The 12,424-nt window shown below is 53.7% G+C and overlaps 1 protein-coding gene across 13 annotated transcripts; it reads right to left on the minus strand.

Moving 5' to 3' along the window:
• Nucleotides 1–453: 453 nt before the first annotated feature.
• Nucleotides 454–12,304, minus strand: LOC128917005 (somatomedin-B and thrombospondin type-1 domain-containing protein-like). Of its 13 annotated transcripts, none has more exons than XR_008469126.1 (8): nt 11,784–12,304; nt 10,627–11,013; nt 9,867–9,997; nt 8,766–8,886; nt 8,447–8,675; nt 3,631–3,727; nt 3,076–3,136; nt 454–1,535 (listed from the first exon to the last, which is right to left on the minus strand). XR_008469126.1 is itself a non-coding variant. In XM_054219415.1 (6 exons), exons 1-6 carry the CDS (start codon nt 11,989–11,991, stop codon nt 8,631–8,633), a joined length of 753 nt encoding a protein of 250 aa, XP_054075390.1. In that variant the 5' UTR covers nt 11,992–12,304; the 3' UTR covers nt 8,566–8,630. The 13 variants fall into 13 exon arrangements, 3 of the variants coding, with proteins under 3 accessions (XP_054075389.1, XP_054075390.1, XP_054075392.1); XR_008469125.1 differs by having other exon boundaries at nt 454–1,928; XR_008469123.1 differs by having other exon boundaries at nt 3,076–3,204.
• Between the last annotated feature and the right edge of the window lie 120 nt (nt 12,305–12,424).

Here is a 12,424-nt window from a genome sequence, read left to right on the forward strand (position 1 = left end):
TGAGCGGCGCCCTGGAGGACTAAAGTGCCATAGAGAGGCGCGTCGGCTGACTGAGCGGCGCCCTGGAGGACTAAAGTGCCATAGAGAGGCGCGTCGGCGGACTGAGCGGCGCCCTGGAGGACTAAAGTGCCATAGAGAGGCGCGTCGGCGGACTGAGCGGCCCCCTGGAGGACTAAAGTGCCATAGAGAGGCGCGTGGGCTGACTGCGCGGCGCCCTGGAGGACTAAAGTGCCATAGAGAGGCGCGTCGGCTGACTGCGCGGCGCCCTGGAGGACTAAAGTGCCATAGAGAGGCGCGTCGGCTGACTGCGCGGCGCCCTGGAGGACTAAAGTGCCATAGAGAGGCGCGTCGGCTGACTGCGCGGCGCCCTGGAGGACTAAAGTGCCATAGAGAGGCGCGTCGGCTGACTGCGCGGCGCCCTGGAGGACTAAAGTGCCATAGAGAGGCGCGTCGGCTGACTGCGCGGCGCCCTGGAGGACTAAAGTGCCATAGAGAGGCGCGTCGGCTGACTGAGGGGCCATGGAAATGGACACCCGGAAAACTGCCGGGCACTGCCGGGGGCGCGGTAACGCGTAAGAGCCGATACTGGAGCGCCGACGGCCGCTCTCGAGGCCGGGCGGGCTGCACCGATCCCGCTCGAGGCGGCGGGGAGCTCGACGGAGTCCCGGCGGTCCTGGTTCGCCCTCCGGCCGCCGCGCTCTCGAGACCGGTCTCCGCGAAGCCGCGCATGCGCACGAGCTGCGGAACCAACGCACAGCGCCGCCGGGGGCGGGGCCAAGGCGGGCCGGGGGCGGGGCCACAGCGCACGGAGGAGCGCACACCTGCAGGACCCGCCTTCAGCCGCCGGGCGGCAGCACCTCCTTAGTTATTTACACATTATCTATTTAGGGAATTTATATCACCTGTTTGCACTTATGTAGAAAATATGCTTAGACTTATACATTAACATTTATGATACAGAATATCTATTTAGACTGTCTGCTTACACATCTATTTTGACACTAATATCTCTTTATAAATACATTTTTTTAAATGTTTTTATATTCTAGGATCTTTTGTATAACACAAGCACAGAATCATAGAATCCTTAGACATAGAGGTTTTTATTTTGAACTTATTTTACATACATAATATTATTTCTCAATATATATATTTCTCATATATAAATGACAGACTGTTCTCTATTTCAATGCCTCACGCCCATAGTTACAGGTTTTCACATTTTTTAAGGCATCCCAAGATTTTCAGACTTTTTGGGGCTGTGAACCACCTCTTTTGGGACACCCTCACGTAACCCCACGTCCCCCACTCACCTGCTCCTCCGCTGCATCATTGCTGTCCCAATGACATCGAGGTACCGCAAATGACATCATCGCAACCCTGAGACACACAGACATCCTTCTATTCACCCAAAAAAAATGCCCAGAACACCCAGACCCAGGGCTGGCCCCTTCCCCTCAGGTAGGCTCTGCCACCGGCTGCAAACCTGGGCTGGGGCATCTCTCGAGCAGCAGGAGACGCCTACGACGAGGCACCTGGAAAACAAAAATCCCCAATCATAGCTCAGCATTTTAAAAAATAACCCAGAAGGGAGTTGAGGAATTCCGTCAGGCCGAGGGATGGGACAGGAGCTGAGCTACAGGAGGATTCTGGGGAAAACAGCTCAGCTCCAAACACGGCACAACCTGCAAAAGCCAGGATGCCGTTACGTTCTTAGCGTAAGGGCGAACACTCTGGCCGGCGCTGGGAAACGCCTGGCCCCTTCCTCCCAGTGCAGCTGCAGGGAGATCACCCAGCAGGGTGGCAGGAGCAGGCTGTGCTGTAACACCAGAATCGATGCTGACAGACCCACCGCCGCAGGTACAGCCCTCACGCTGCCGCTGCCCACCTCGCTCGCTGGGTCAATGCAGCCGAGAAGGAAGGGTAAACTGTGAACAGCAAAAGGAACAATAAAGAACAAAGTTCGGTCATTCACGTTATGCTGAAAAGGTGTGCCTACATTTACATACACTCATTAAAAATAATTGCACTGTAGAAGTATTTGACTTTCCTCTGGCACTAATTTAGCTCGCACAGCTATGAATTGATACCATTACATTATCTCTCTCCAAAATACATAGCTATAATTTGACTATAGGTTTTTTGTGTGCTACACAAGGAGGAGGGACGTCTGGCCAGCTGCACTGCCCAGAAGAGATGCTACTGGACTGCTGAGGAAACAGGCCACTGAAAGCCAGACAGAAATAAAGTGCTTCAGAGCACACCGTCTAAATAGCAGGAAAAAAAAACAACGTTATATTCAGTTGCCTCTCTTTTTAAAGCATTAGAACAAATACCTATCTGGTTAAGGACACCTCCTAAATTGTATGCTACAGCTATACAGGCAGTTGCAGTTTAAACCATGCAAGCCAGTTTGCAAATCATAAAAATTTAACGTTTTTTTTTTTATACGGTTTCATTTAGCACAGAAAAATCAGTGAGATAAAAGATCCCCCCAAACGGTTTTACGTTTGCGGGGGAAGGGGGAAATCAAATCTACATTGTATGCTACAGCTATACTGGCAGTTGCAGTTTAAACCATGCAAGTCAGTTTGCAGATCATACAATTTTAACTATTTTGGTTTTCAAAGTTCCATTTAGCGCAGAAAACCCAGTGAGATAAAAGATTCCCCCATACGGTTTTACGGGGCGGGGAGGGGGGGGATCAAATCCCCGGTGCTGCAATCCATCAGGCTACTAAAAAAGACCGGCAGATTGGCTAATGCTTTTGGCTGTGTTGAACATGCAGAGGAATGTGTTTTTATGGTATCTCGACTGTTACAACCGAGAACCCAAAGACCGGCGATGCCACCAAACTGTTGGAAAATGAGCTGTGCTTGGGCCTTTGGAAGGAAATTTTTTTTCTTTTCCTTTTTTAGAAGGGAGCACAAAGGCTTGTTGCTGATGGGAATTCCATGAAATGCAACTGCTTTGAATGAACAACAGTCCCATTTTGGAAAAACCTCTTTCCAAGCAAAGTCAAAATGACACGCTGCAGGTTACAGACAAAGGACGTTATTGGAAGCCACAACTCACCAAAACCACATCAGGACTCGCCATCAGCAGTTATGAGGCTGCTGATGCTTCGTGTCAAAGCCTGGAAAACATGCAGAAGCCATGCCGATTTGTCCTGTTTTGTCCGTGTCTCTTCTTTGACCTGGATTGCTTTTAGGACAGAGGCCGGTATCTCAGTAAGGTTTTTGAGTACCACCATAAGATATTTTTAAAATTTATTGACTGAAAAAGCATTAAGCTTTTATCACAAAAACAAAGTCTGCTTCTTCTGAACACGTGAACTCTTACGAACAGTTTCTTCCCTCTTCTAGTACAAAATTATTTTCACAGTATCATTTAACAGTAAGCACACAGAAAGAGAACATTATGCTCTCAGGAAGAGAAAAATAAACAGAGGGAAGTAAGCTTTGCACAGGCATAACGTGCTCCAGAACAGACCTTATTTTACTTTTAGGATTTTGTTAAAATATTTCATAGAAGAACTACAGAAGGAGAGCTGGCACCTCCTTCGTGTTAACTTCAAAGTCTACACGACAAGGACCTTAGGAAAAAAGCAAACGCGCATCGGAGACGTACCACATACTCGCAGAGCACTCCGGATCCTTTCCATCTGTCCTGTACTGTCGTGGCAGAAGAAAGGGTGACCGCAGAAGAAACGCTGGCAGTTGACGTTCTGCCAAGAGAGGAAAAAACCCTTTAGCGTAAAGTTGGTTAGGAATCTAAATCTCCCCTCTTTTGTGGAGGTTTGCAAGGACTACAGCCAAGCGGAGGAAAAAGTATTTGGCTTCATCTCTAGCACAGTTGTTGATACGGGACACTAGAGCTTTTGCATTTTTCAGACAAACCTGTCTTTTTTTGACTCACTGGCAGCTTTAGTTGCCCTAGAGCCACTTTCCCAGATACACGCAGATACACACTGCGACAGACACAGACGCCTATGCACATTTTCTTCAGCCTACATAGAGACGGGGTTTCCTCACCCTACACATCCCGAGTTAAAGGCTACAGCAACCTACCTCTCCTTCTAAACTGCCTCCTTGCAAAAAAACAGTGATTTCTTTCCAGGCCGTTTTTCCCAACGGTCAAGATCTTTTCAAACTGCCATTGTGCCACCAAACCTGCTCAGGGTCCCTCCCAGCTTTTGGATGCCCTTGGATTTACCGGGCACACGCTCACTTCCACCTCCCAGCAGCAAAAGCACAGCACGCTCTCAGACCAGACTGCAACCCTGCGGGTGCCCGCGCACACCCGGCTGCTTTGATGAGAAGCCCCTGAGCGTCCCAGTGAGCGCAGGCTGCACGCCCAAGGTCAGCTTCACCTGCACCCATTTCAGGGCATGTGGTTTCTGAAACCGCAAACTGAAAACCGCACCTTGACACTTGGCCACAGCAGAAGTGATCCACAACGAGAACTCCACAAAAACCTAGCAACGCAAATTGCAAACCCGCATCAAGGGAGAAAAATAAAACAGCTTCACCTGGTGCACAGGAAAGCAGCAGAGGGAGAAAAGGGTCAGCGTTCATAGCCCTTACAGAAAACAGGCATTCTTCTTCCACTCCTAAACCTGTCTGTTGGGTCTAAATATCGCAGTGCTACCGTAGCCATACTGAGAGTAGGGAACAACAGCCCTGCCCACCGGACATTTACAGAGCAGGACACACAGACAGAGGGACTTCTTTTGCCACACATAACCCTGAATTTCCTGAAAGTTTATGTTTACCAAAAACGGTCACTTGGAACATACTGCCAAACAACATTTGGCAATTAAACTTTGACGTGTTGGAGACACACAATTTTGGGGGAAGTTGCGATTTGCTTCCTGCTGCAGCTGTTCTTCTTCCTTCAGAAATTCTACTTGTAGCCAAGTTATTCACTACCGGTTCAAGCACTTACCTTCCTGGTATTACCAGCACTTTTACAAAGGCAAGTCGCTTAATTGCTCTTCTAAAATTATCCAAGTGAAAGTTGTAGCCACGAAAGAGGAGAGACAAAGAAAAGGAGAGATCAGGCAGCAAGAGAGCTCTGCAGGCTGCCACCTGCAGTCAACATCACACTGTTTTTGAAAGCACACACACACCCCACCCCCACAAAAGAAAACAAACAGACAAAAACCCCAGGACCTTGTATCTTTTTTGTCTGGCAGAGATCATCCCTGTCTCAGCATATTGTCCTGTCAGCGCATCCCGATGACATTTGCATGTGACAAAGACGTGTTCGGAAATAGTCCAGATCTCTAAGAGCAGTGTCATTTTTCTGGTTTTAATAAGCACAACTCAATTTTAGTCACTGGCACGTGTGGGAGGAAACTAATTAACTTTTAAATGTAGCCTCCCCTTGGGGGGAAAAAATGTGTTAAAGACTGAAAAAAAAGAAATATGATTCAGAGCTCCCACCATGAGGGAGCTGCATGGATATTAACAAAAGTGAAGACCAACAGCAGCAACATCCAGTGAAATTTGGCTTTAATTCTGATCGTGACCCTCTAAGTCTACACCTCAGTCCTACGAGGGACCAGTCCTTTTCTGGAAGGACAAACTTTTTTTACTTAAAAGTCTTAGAATAAAGGCTCCACGGAACAATGTGGATTGAGACACAGAAAAACATTAACACTCCAATAAAAAAATAAAAATAAAAATCAAATGACACACCAGTTTCCATCACGTTTCGTTCATTACATTTCCACTGGCATCTAGGTGCTCAAACATTAACTATAATGACACCACAGACTAGTAAAAATTTAGTTATGCACAAAAAATAAAAGGCTGTTTCCAAGTCGCCCATAAAATAAGTATGAACAAACAGAAGAGAAACGCTTGACCCTAACGAAGGTAACAGGCAGTTCTTAATTTATCCTAGATGAAAGTTCGGGTTTTGACCCCAAAGGAAAACATTCCTAACTGCCAAGGGACCAACTCAGGCAGGAAGCACGCTCCGTTAACTGCAACTCCTCATCAGCTTTTCTGCAGTATCAGCAAATTTGCTTTTTCTGCGGCTTTGACATGGAGTACCTGTAGCGTCCCTGAACTTGCAAATGTGCCTCCCCACTCCCCCCTGCCACTACCTGAGCAGCAAGCGGAATCAACAGAGCAGGATTTTCTTCCCGTGCCACTGAAGGTGACCCTGGGAAAAGAAAAGCAGAGAAATAAGCCTGTTTGTTTGTCACACCCAGCCAACGGGAACAAGCTGGGGGACCCGCAACCCACTGCCGCCCTCGGGAGCGGGGCCGGGATGGACCCTCCATGCAGACAGAGGCACCTGGCGTGGATTTCACCTTGAGCCCTGTTCCTGAGACCAAAGCCACACAAATCCCTGCTTCTGAGCCCCAAAACCAGCACCACGAGCCTGTTTGCCAGCGCCGGGAGCAGGAGACCTGGACTCCGTGCCGGGGCCCAAACCAGCTCCCCCTCTCTGCTTCCTCACCCACTCTGCAGCCCCCCCTAGGCGACGTTGAGAGCCAGGGGAAGCGCAGCCTTCCAACAGCGCGGCACCCCCAGGACCCTACGGGCAGTCTGGGGGAGCGCTGGGAAACTGCAGAGGCGCTGCGGAACCGCGTCTCTGCGGGGCGACACCAGCACGGCCCGAGCACCGCTTTCTTACCGCCGTGGCGGGCTTTATTTCGCCGGCATCGCCAGCACCGCCCCTCAAACCCGCCAGGCCGAAGGGACCCCGCGGGGAGCCGGGCCCAGCCACCCCCCTCCGACCCGTCAGTGTTCCCCCTCAGGCCCCCCGCTCCCCCAGCCCCACTCAGGGCCCCCCCATCCTCCCTCATCACCGCTCAGGCTCCCCGCTCACCTTGACGCGGTCCAACTGCTTCACAATGGTCTGGCGGCGGCCGGCCAGCATTTTCCCCCAGGCCCCTCCGCTTCCGGAGCGCCCCGTCCCGCCCACGCCGCGCACCCACTGGCCACTGCCCCGCCGCCCGCCAACCTCCTTGGGCATCCCCGCTCCATTGGCCCGTCTCCGTAGTCAATCCCTACCACGACCCACCCCCGCGAGGTGATCAGACCAATGGAAGCGCGGCGAGGCGATCCTACCAATGGGAGCGCGGCGCCCGCGCTGTGATTGGCCCACCCTCCCGCCCATCCGTACGGGAGCCGTTGCCATGGTGAAGACGCCCAGGCGGGGACGAGGGGCCGTCGCCGTGGCAACGGGGCCGTGCGGCCGGGCCCGCCGGAGGGGAATTCACCCAAACCCGGCTTTTTCCTCTTTAAAAATTTTATAGATTTGTGTGCGGCAGCACAAAATAAACCCGTTGCGCGGCCTTGTCCCCCCGCAGCGCTCTCTGGGGTCCGGCACTTCGGGCAGGCGGGCCTCCCGCAGTTCGGGTGCGTGTGGCAAAGCACCTGCGCGGCGGGGCGGGGCCGAGAGGAGGCGGGAGTCGTGGCCACGCAGAGGGCGGGTCCGAGGGGAGCGGGAGGCGGGGCCAGGGCGGCCGGGGAGGCGCCCATTTTAAGGGAGAGTCAACGGCCTTCGAGGCCCAGCTTGCGTGGAGTACCTGTGGCGTCCCTGAACGACAGGGCTTGGAGCGGGCCTGGGGCTATGGGACAGGCACGTTCCCCATTGCAGGGACGGGGAGAGCCTGCTCCACCCCCCCCGGGGATGGGCACTGGGCAGCCTACCTGCAGCCAGGGTCCCATAAGAGGAGACTGGGAGGGCAGTGCCATGAGCTGCCCTCTCCCACCTCCTTTCCCAGACCAGGAGCTGTGCCCACCTTGGTCTTTCTGCTGCCTGCCCATGGGCTTTTGGCTAGCCCGGCGCGGGCCAGCCCTGGCACAGTAGGTCATCCCACCAAGCCTCATGGATAGATACTCCTGGTGCGGGCACAGCAGCCCTCTGCTGCCACCCACATCTCCTCTGGCCTGTTCCCTGGGCGTCTTCAATGGCTCAGAACTCCCCTGATGTCTCGGCTGTGGCAGCATGAGGCTCAGGCACTGCTGTTCACTGGAGGCGGCCGTGTCTGAATAAAGGTGATCCCTGCAGGATGAGCACCGGGTGCCGTGCCTGGCATGGGTGGGGGTGAAGTCAGCCAGGGGGTGGTTTGGGGATGCAGGCAGGTGCTGCAGCCACCAGCACAGTGTCTTGGCTGTGCGTAACTCTGGCCAAGGCTGGAGCAGGGACCCCACCAGCAAGGCCACATCATGTCAGGCAAGAAGTGGGGAATAGCACCAGCGCAGCCCAGCATCACCCAGCCCAGTCCCGCTCCCTCCAGTGCGGTGGCCTAGGCCTGCAGCTGTACCCGGACACGCACCAGCACCATCACCCACATGCAGACCTTGGGTGCCTACATTTAATTTCTCTCTGGAAACCACAGTATGCAGCCACGCTGCCCTTCATGGCTCACCCCATACTGCAGTCGGGCCAGCCTGAACACACAGAGGGAGGATGCTCCTACCAATGGCAGCTCGTTGCTGAGCATGACATCATCGTGTCGTCCTCCCATATCACTGCTGCATCATCATCTCACATAGATTTAACCTCAGCATGATGTTCTTCCTCCATTAATCACCATACTTTAGCGATTCCCTTATTTTTAATCTTTATAAGCAGGGTTTTCTTCCCATTCTTCAACAAAATACTTAATGGAAAACATGGGGAGTCAGCTCCACGGGTGAGTGGCAAGCCTGCAGAAGGGTGAAATTAAAAAAGACACCGTGTTTTTATTTCATTCTCCCTCCCCAGATAGGTGCAGTGGTGGGGAGGGCTCAGCTCACCTTCTTTGGGGGATACTACACAAAGATGAGAGCTGGTGGGGGGCAGACACAGACCTCCTGCAGCCCCTCCTGCACCCACGAGCCCTGGCACCCTGCCACGGAAGCAGCCACCCAAAATGTCCTGGAAGGGAAAGCCAGTGAGAGCTGGGGCATGTGGTGAATAATTCAAGATAATTTTAAAAAATTATATATAGTTAGATGTATATAATAATATATCTAGGCAGTTGGACTAGATTATCATTGTAGGTCTCATCTAACTGAAATATTCTATTCTATATGAACATATTTGGGAGGGCGGTGATTCTCCCCCTCTACTCCACTCTGGTGTGAGACCCCACCTGGAGTACTGCGTCCAATTCTGGAGCTCCTACTACAAGAAAGATATGGACGTGCTGGAACGTGTCCAGAGAAGGGCCACGAGGATGATCAGAGGGCTGGAGCACCTCTCCTATGAGGACAGACTGAGGGAGTCGGGGTTGTTCAGTCTGCAGAAAAGAAGGCTCCGAGGAGACCTTATAGTGGCCTACCAATATCTTAAGGGGGCCTCCAAGAAAGCTGGGTAGGGACTTTTTAGGATGTCGGGTAATGGTAGGACTAGAGGGAATGGATTAAAACTAGAGATGGGTCGATTCAGATTGGACGTTAGGAAGAAGTTCTCCACCATGAGGGTGCTGAGACTCTGGAACAGGTTGCCCAGAGAGGTGGTGGAAGTCCCATCCCTGGAAGTTTTTAAGGCCAGGTTGGATGGGGCTCTGAGCAACCTGATCTAGTGGGAGATGTCCCTGCCCATGGCAGGGTGGGTGGAACTAGATGATATTTAAGGTCCCTTCCAACCCTAACAGTTCTATGATTCTATATATTAGTGATGTATAGCACATATAATACACCATAATATTGTAAGATAAATCAATAATATTATCCTATAATATTATGGCATATTATTATAATATGGCATATTATTAGTTTTTCATATAAATATATTATATTTATAATTAAGAATATAAAAGGAAGATGCCTTAGGGGCACGGAGAGATGCTCTTCCAAGGGGGAATATGTCCCTTCATAGGCACCTCACCCCCTCCCTCCCAAATTACCAGCTACCTGGCTCCTTGCAGCCCATGTCCGGTGCAATGAGGACGGCGGTGGGATGTTTCTCCCCGGCACTTGACACACACCCGCTTGTCCCGGTGCAGCCGGCGGGTCCAGGCCTGCCCACGGCAGGGGGGCCTTACCTGCGTCAGGCGGAAATAGCTGCAGTAGCTGGGGAGGGGAGGAAAAAAGAGGGAAAAAGGGGGGGAAAGTGGAGGGGGAAAGGGGGAAAACAGTGGTTGGAGGGTAGGGCAGAGGTCATAGTGTTTTCTCAATGGATGGGAGGGTATAAAGGGGTGATGGGTTTGGGGGTGCAAAGGGAACATGATTTCAGGGAGAAGGAGGTGGAAGAGGCTCTTGGGGGGCTGCAAAGGGACTACAGCTCTAGGAGGGGGTGCCAAGGGGCTACGGTTTTGTGTGGGTTGCAAAAGGGCCATGGCTTGGCGGGGGAGCACAGGGGGAAGGATAATGGCTCTTAGGGAGGAGGGATGTGCAAAGGGGCCATGGCTTTGTATGGGGGTGCAATGGGGCTATGGGTCTGGGGCGGGGTGCAAAGGGGCAACAGCTTTTAGGGGAGTGCAAAGGGATCATGGTTTGGGGCGGTGGGAAGGGTAATGGCTCTGGGGGGGCATCCACAGCTCTAAGAGGGAGGTGCAAAGGGGCCATAGTTTTGTAGGGGGCGTGCAAAGGGGCCATGGCTGTAGAGGGTGTGCGCAGAGGTCACAGCTTCAGGAAAGGGGGGAGTACAGAGAGGCCTCAGCCCCACACCCACCCAGACAGTTCCTCCGGCAGCAGCTGCCCATCTCTCCGCCAGGGATCCCTGAAGTCCTGGCTGAAGGAGTCAGGTAATATCTTGGCCACTTCTGGCAGAGGAGCAGCCAGGGTGGGGGACATGGATGGTTAAAGACACCACGGGATGGGCAGCGGGGACAGTCACGCACAAGGGAGGTGGCCATCCCTGTGGGACCCGCGTTACCTTTGGCTGTCCCACAGGTTGGGTGCTCGCCCAGGCAGCCGCGGCGCTGCTTGAGGTCGGGACAGGGCTCTCCTCCGTGCCGGGGCGGGACGGTGACCTGGCGGCTGCGGGCCTTGCTGCCAACCCCACACAGGGAGCTGCACCTGCTCCACCGCCCCCAGGGCCCCACCACACAGCCCACCGCTACCAGCAGGCCAGGGGAGCGGAGAGGGAAGAGAGAGCTTCAATGGCATGAAAAATGGAAAGAGGACAGGGGAAGCACAGCACAGGGGACGGGGAGAGAGGGAAAGGGTCAGGGTGACCCTGGCAGCCCCTCTCCCCTGCCCTACCAGCACAGTGGCATTGTGCACTGCTTCCGCAGAACTTTATCCCTGCACTGCTACCGCAGCTCTGCATTGCGCTGAGCTGGGACCTCGCTAATCTACCCAGAGATTAGGGAAGGCTGACTGCTGCAATTGTCCCAGGGGCCGCGGCGCACACCATCCTGGGTTTGGGTCCCCAGGGTAGGCTGGGTCTGCACCCCCTAAGCCCACACTATCTGTTTGTCACCCCCAGTGCAGCCCCTGGTTCCTGCGTCCCTGTGCAAGGCGCTGCCAGCAGCAGTAGCAGGGGTGGCACCATGGCTAATCCCGCTCAGGTTCCACACTGACAATTTAGGCTTGCAGTGACAGTGCTACTGTCATCTGCAGACCAGAGGCCACCCCTGCGGGCTCTCTTACTGCACTGGGAGGAGCCAGATGTTCAGCATGGAAAAAAGTGGAAAATCGGGATATTACTTCAAATCCAGCCCAGCCGGCCTCCCCAGAAGCATCCTGTTACTGCTTAAAGTACAGGGCTAACAGATAACAGCAAACACCTGCCACCAAAAGCACCAGGCCCAGGCTAGCAACCCCAGCCCCAGGGCTTGCCCCCAGCATGGGGTCCAGCTAGTGCCATCCCATCACGACACTCACCGGCATGGCGGCACACAGCACGGTAGTCCTCACAGCAGTCACCTGTCCTCTCGCAGTACGAGTCGCAGTAGCAGCGTGCCCTATGGCTGCCTGAGGCCCAGCAGGTGTTGTTCCTGCCTGGGCAGCACTGGTGCCAGCAGCCGCCCGCAGCACCTGCCAGGTAGCCGGTGGCCAGCAGCCAGCCCCCGCAGAGCAGCAGGCCCCACATGGCACTGGGTGCTCACAAGCCCCCAAAGGACGACTTTCCCCCCACACTGGCAAACACTGGGCGAGGAGAGAGGGCTGCGGCAGCAGCAGCACTGGGAGCCCTGTTTGCACCGCCCCTGGGCTGGGCAGTGGGACAAAGCCTGTTCCCTTCTGCTCCACCGCCCCTCGCCATCCTGGCTCTTCCCTCTGTGGCCAGGGTAAGGAGTTAATAAAATTAACTGGGATGGTTAATAAAACACTGTGCATGGGATAATGCAACCCCAGAGCTGCCCAGGAGCATCTGTGAACGGGCACTGCTGGGTTGATGCTGACACTCTCCCAGGAACACCGGCTCAGCCTCGGAGGACAGTAGGATTTGGGCGCAATAGGGGACCCCATCCCCAATCCCCACCCACACTGCAGGAGCCGCTCACTGCCCACTCAGCACTGCCTGG

Source organism: Rissa tridactyla, chromosome 13 (genome assembly GCF_028500815.1).
Source record: "Rissa tridactyla isolate bRisTri1 chromosome 13, bRisTri1.patW.cur.20221130, whole genome shotgun sequence".
In the NCBI taxonomy this organism is placed as follows: Eukaryota; Metazoa; Chordata; class Aves; order Charadriiformes; family Laridae; genus Rissa; species Rissa tridactyla.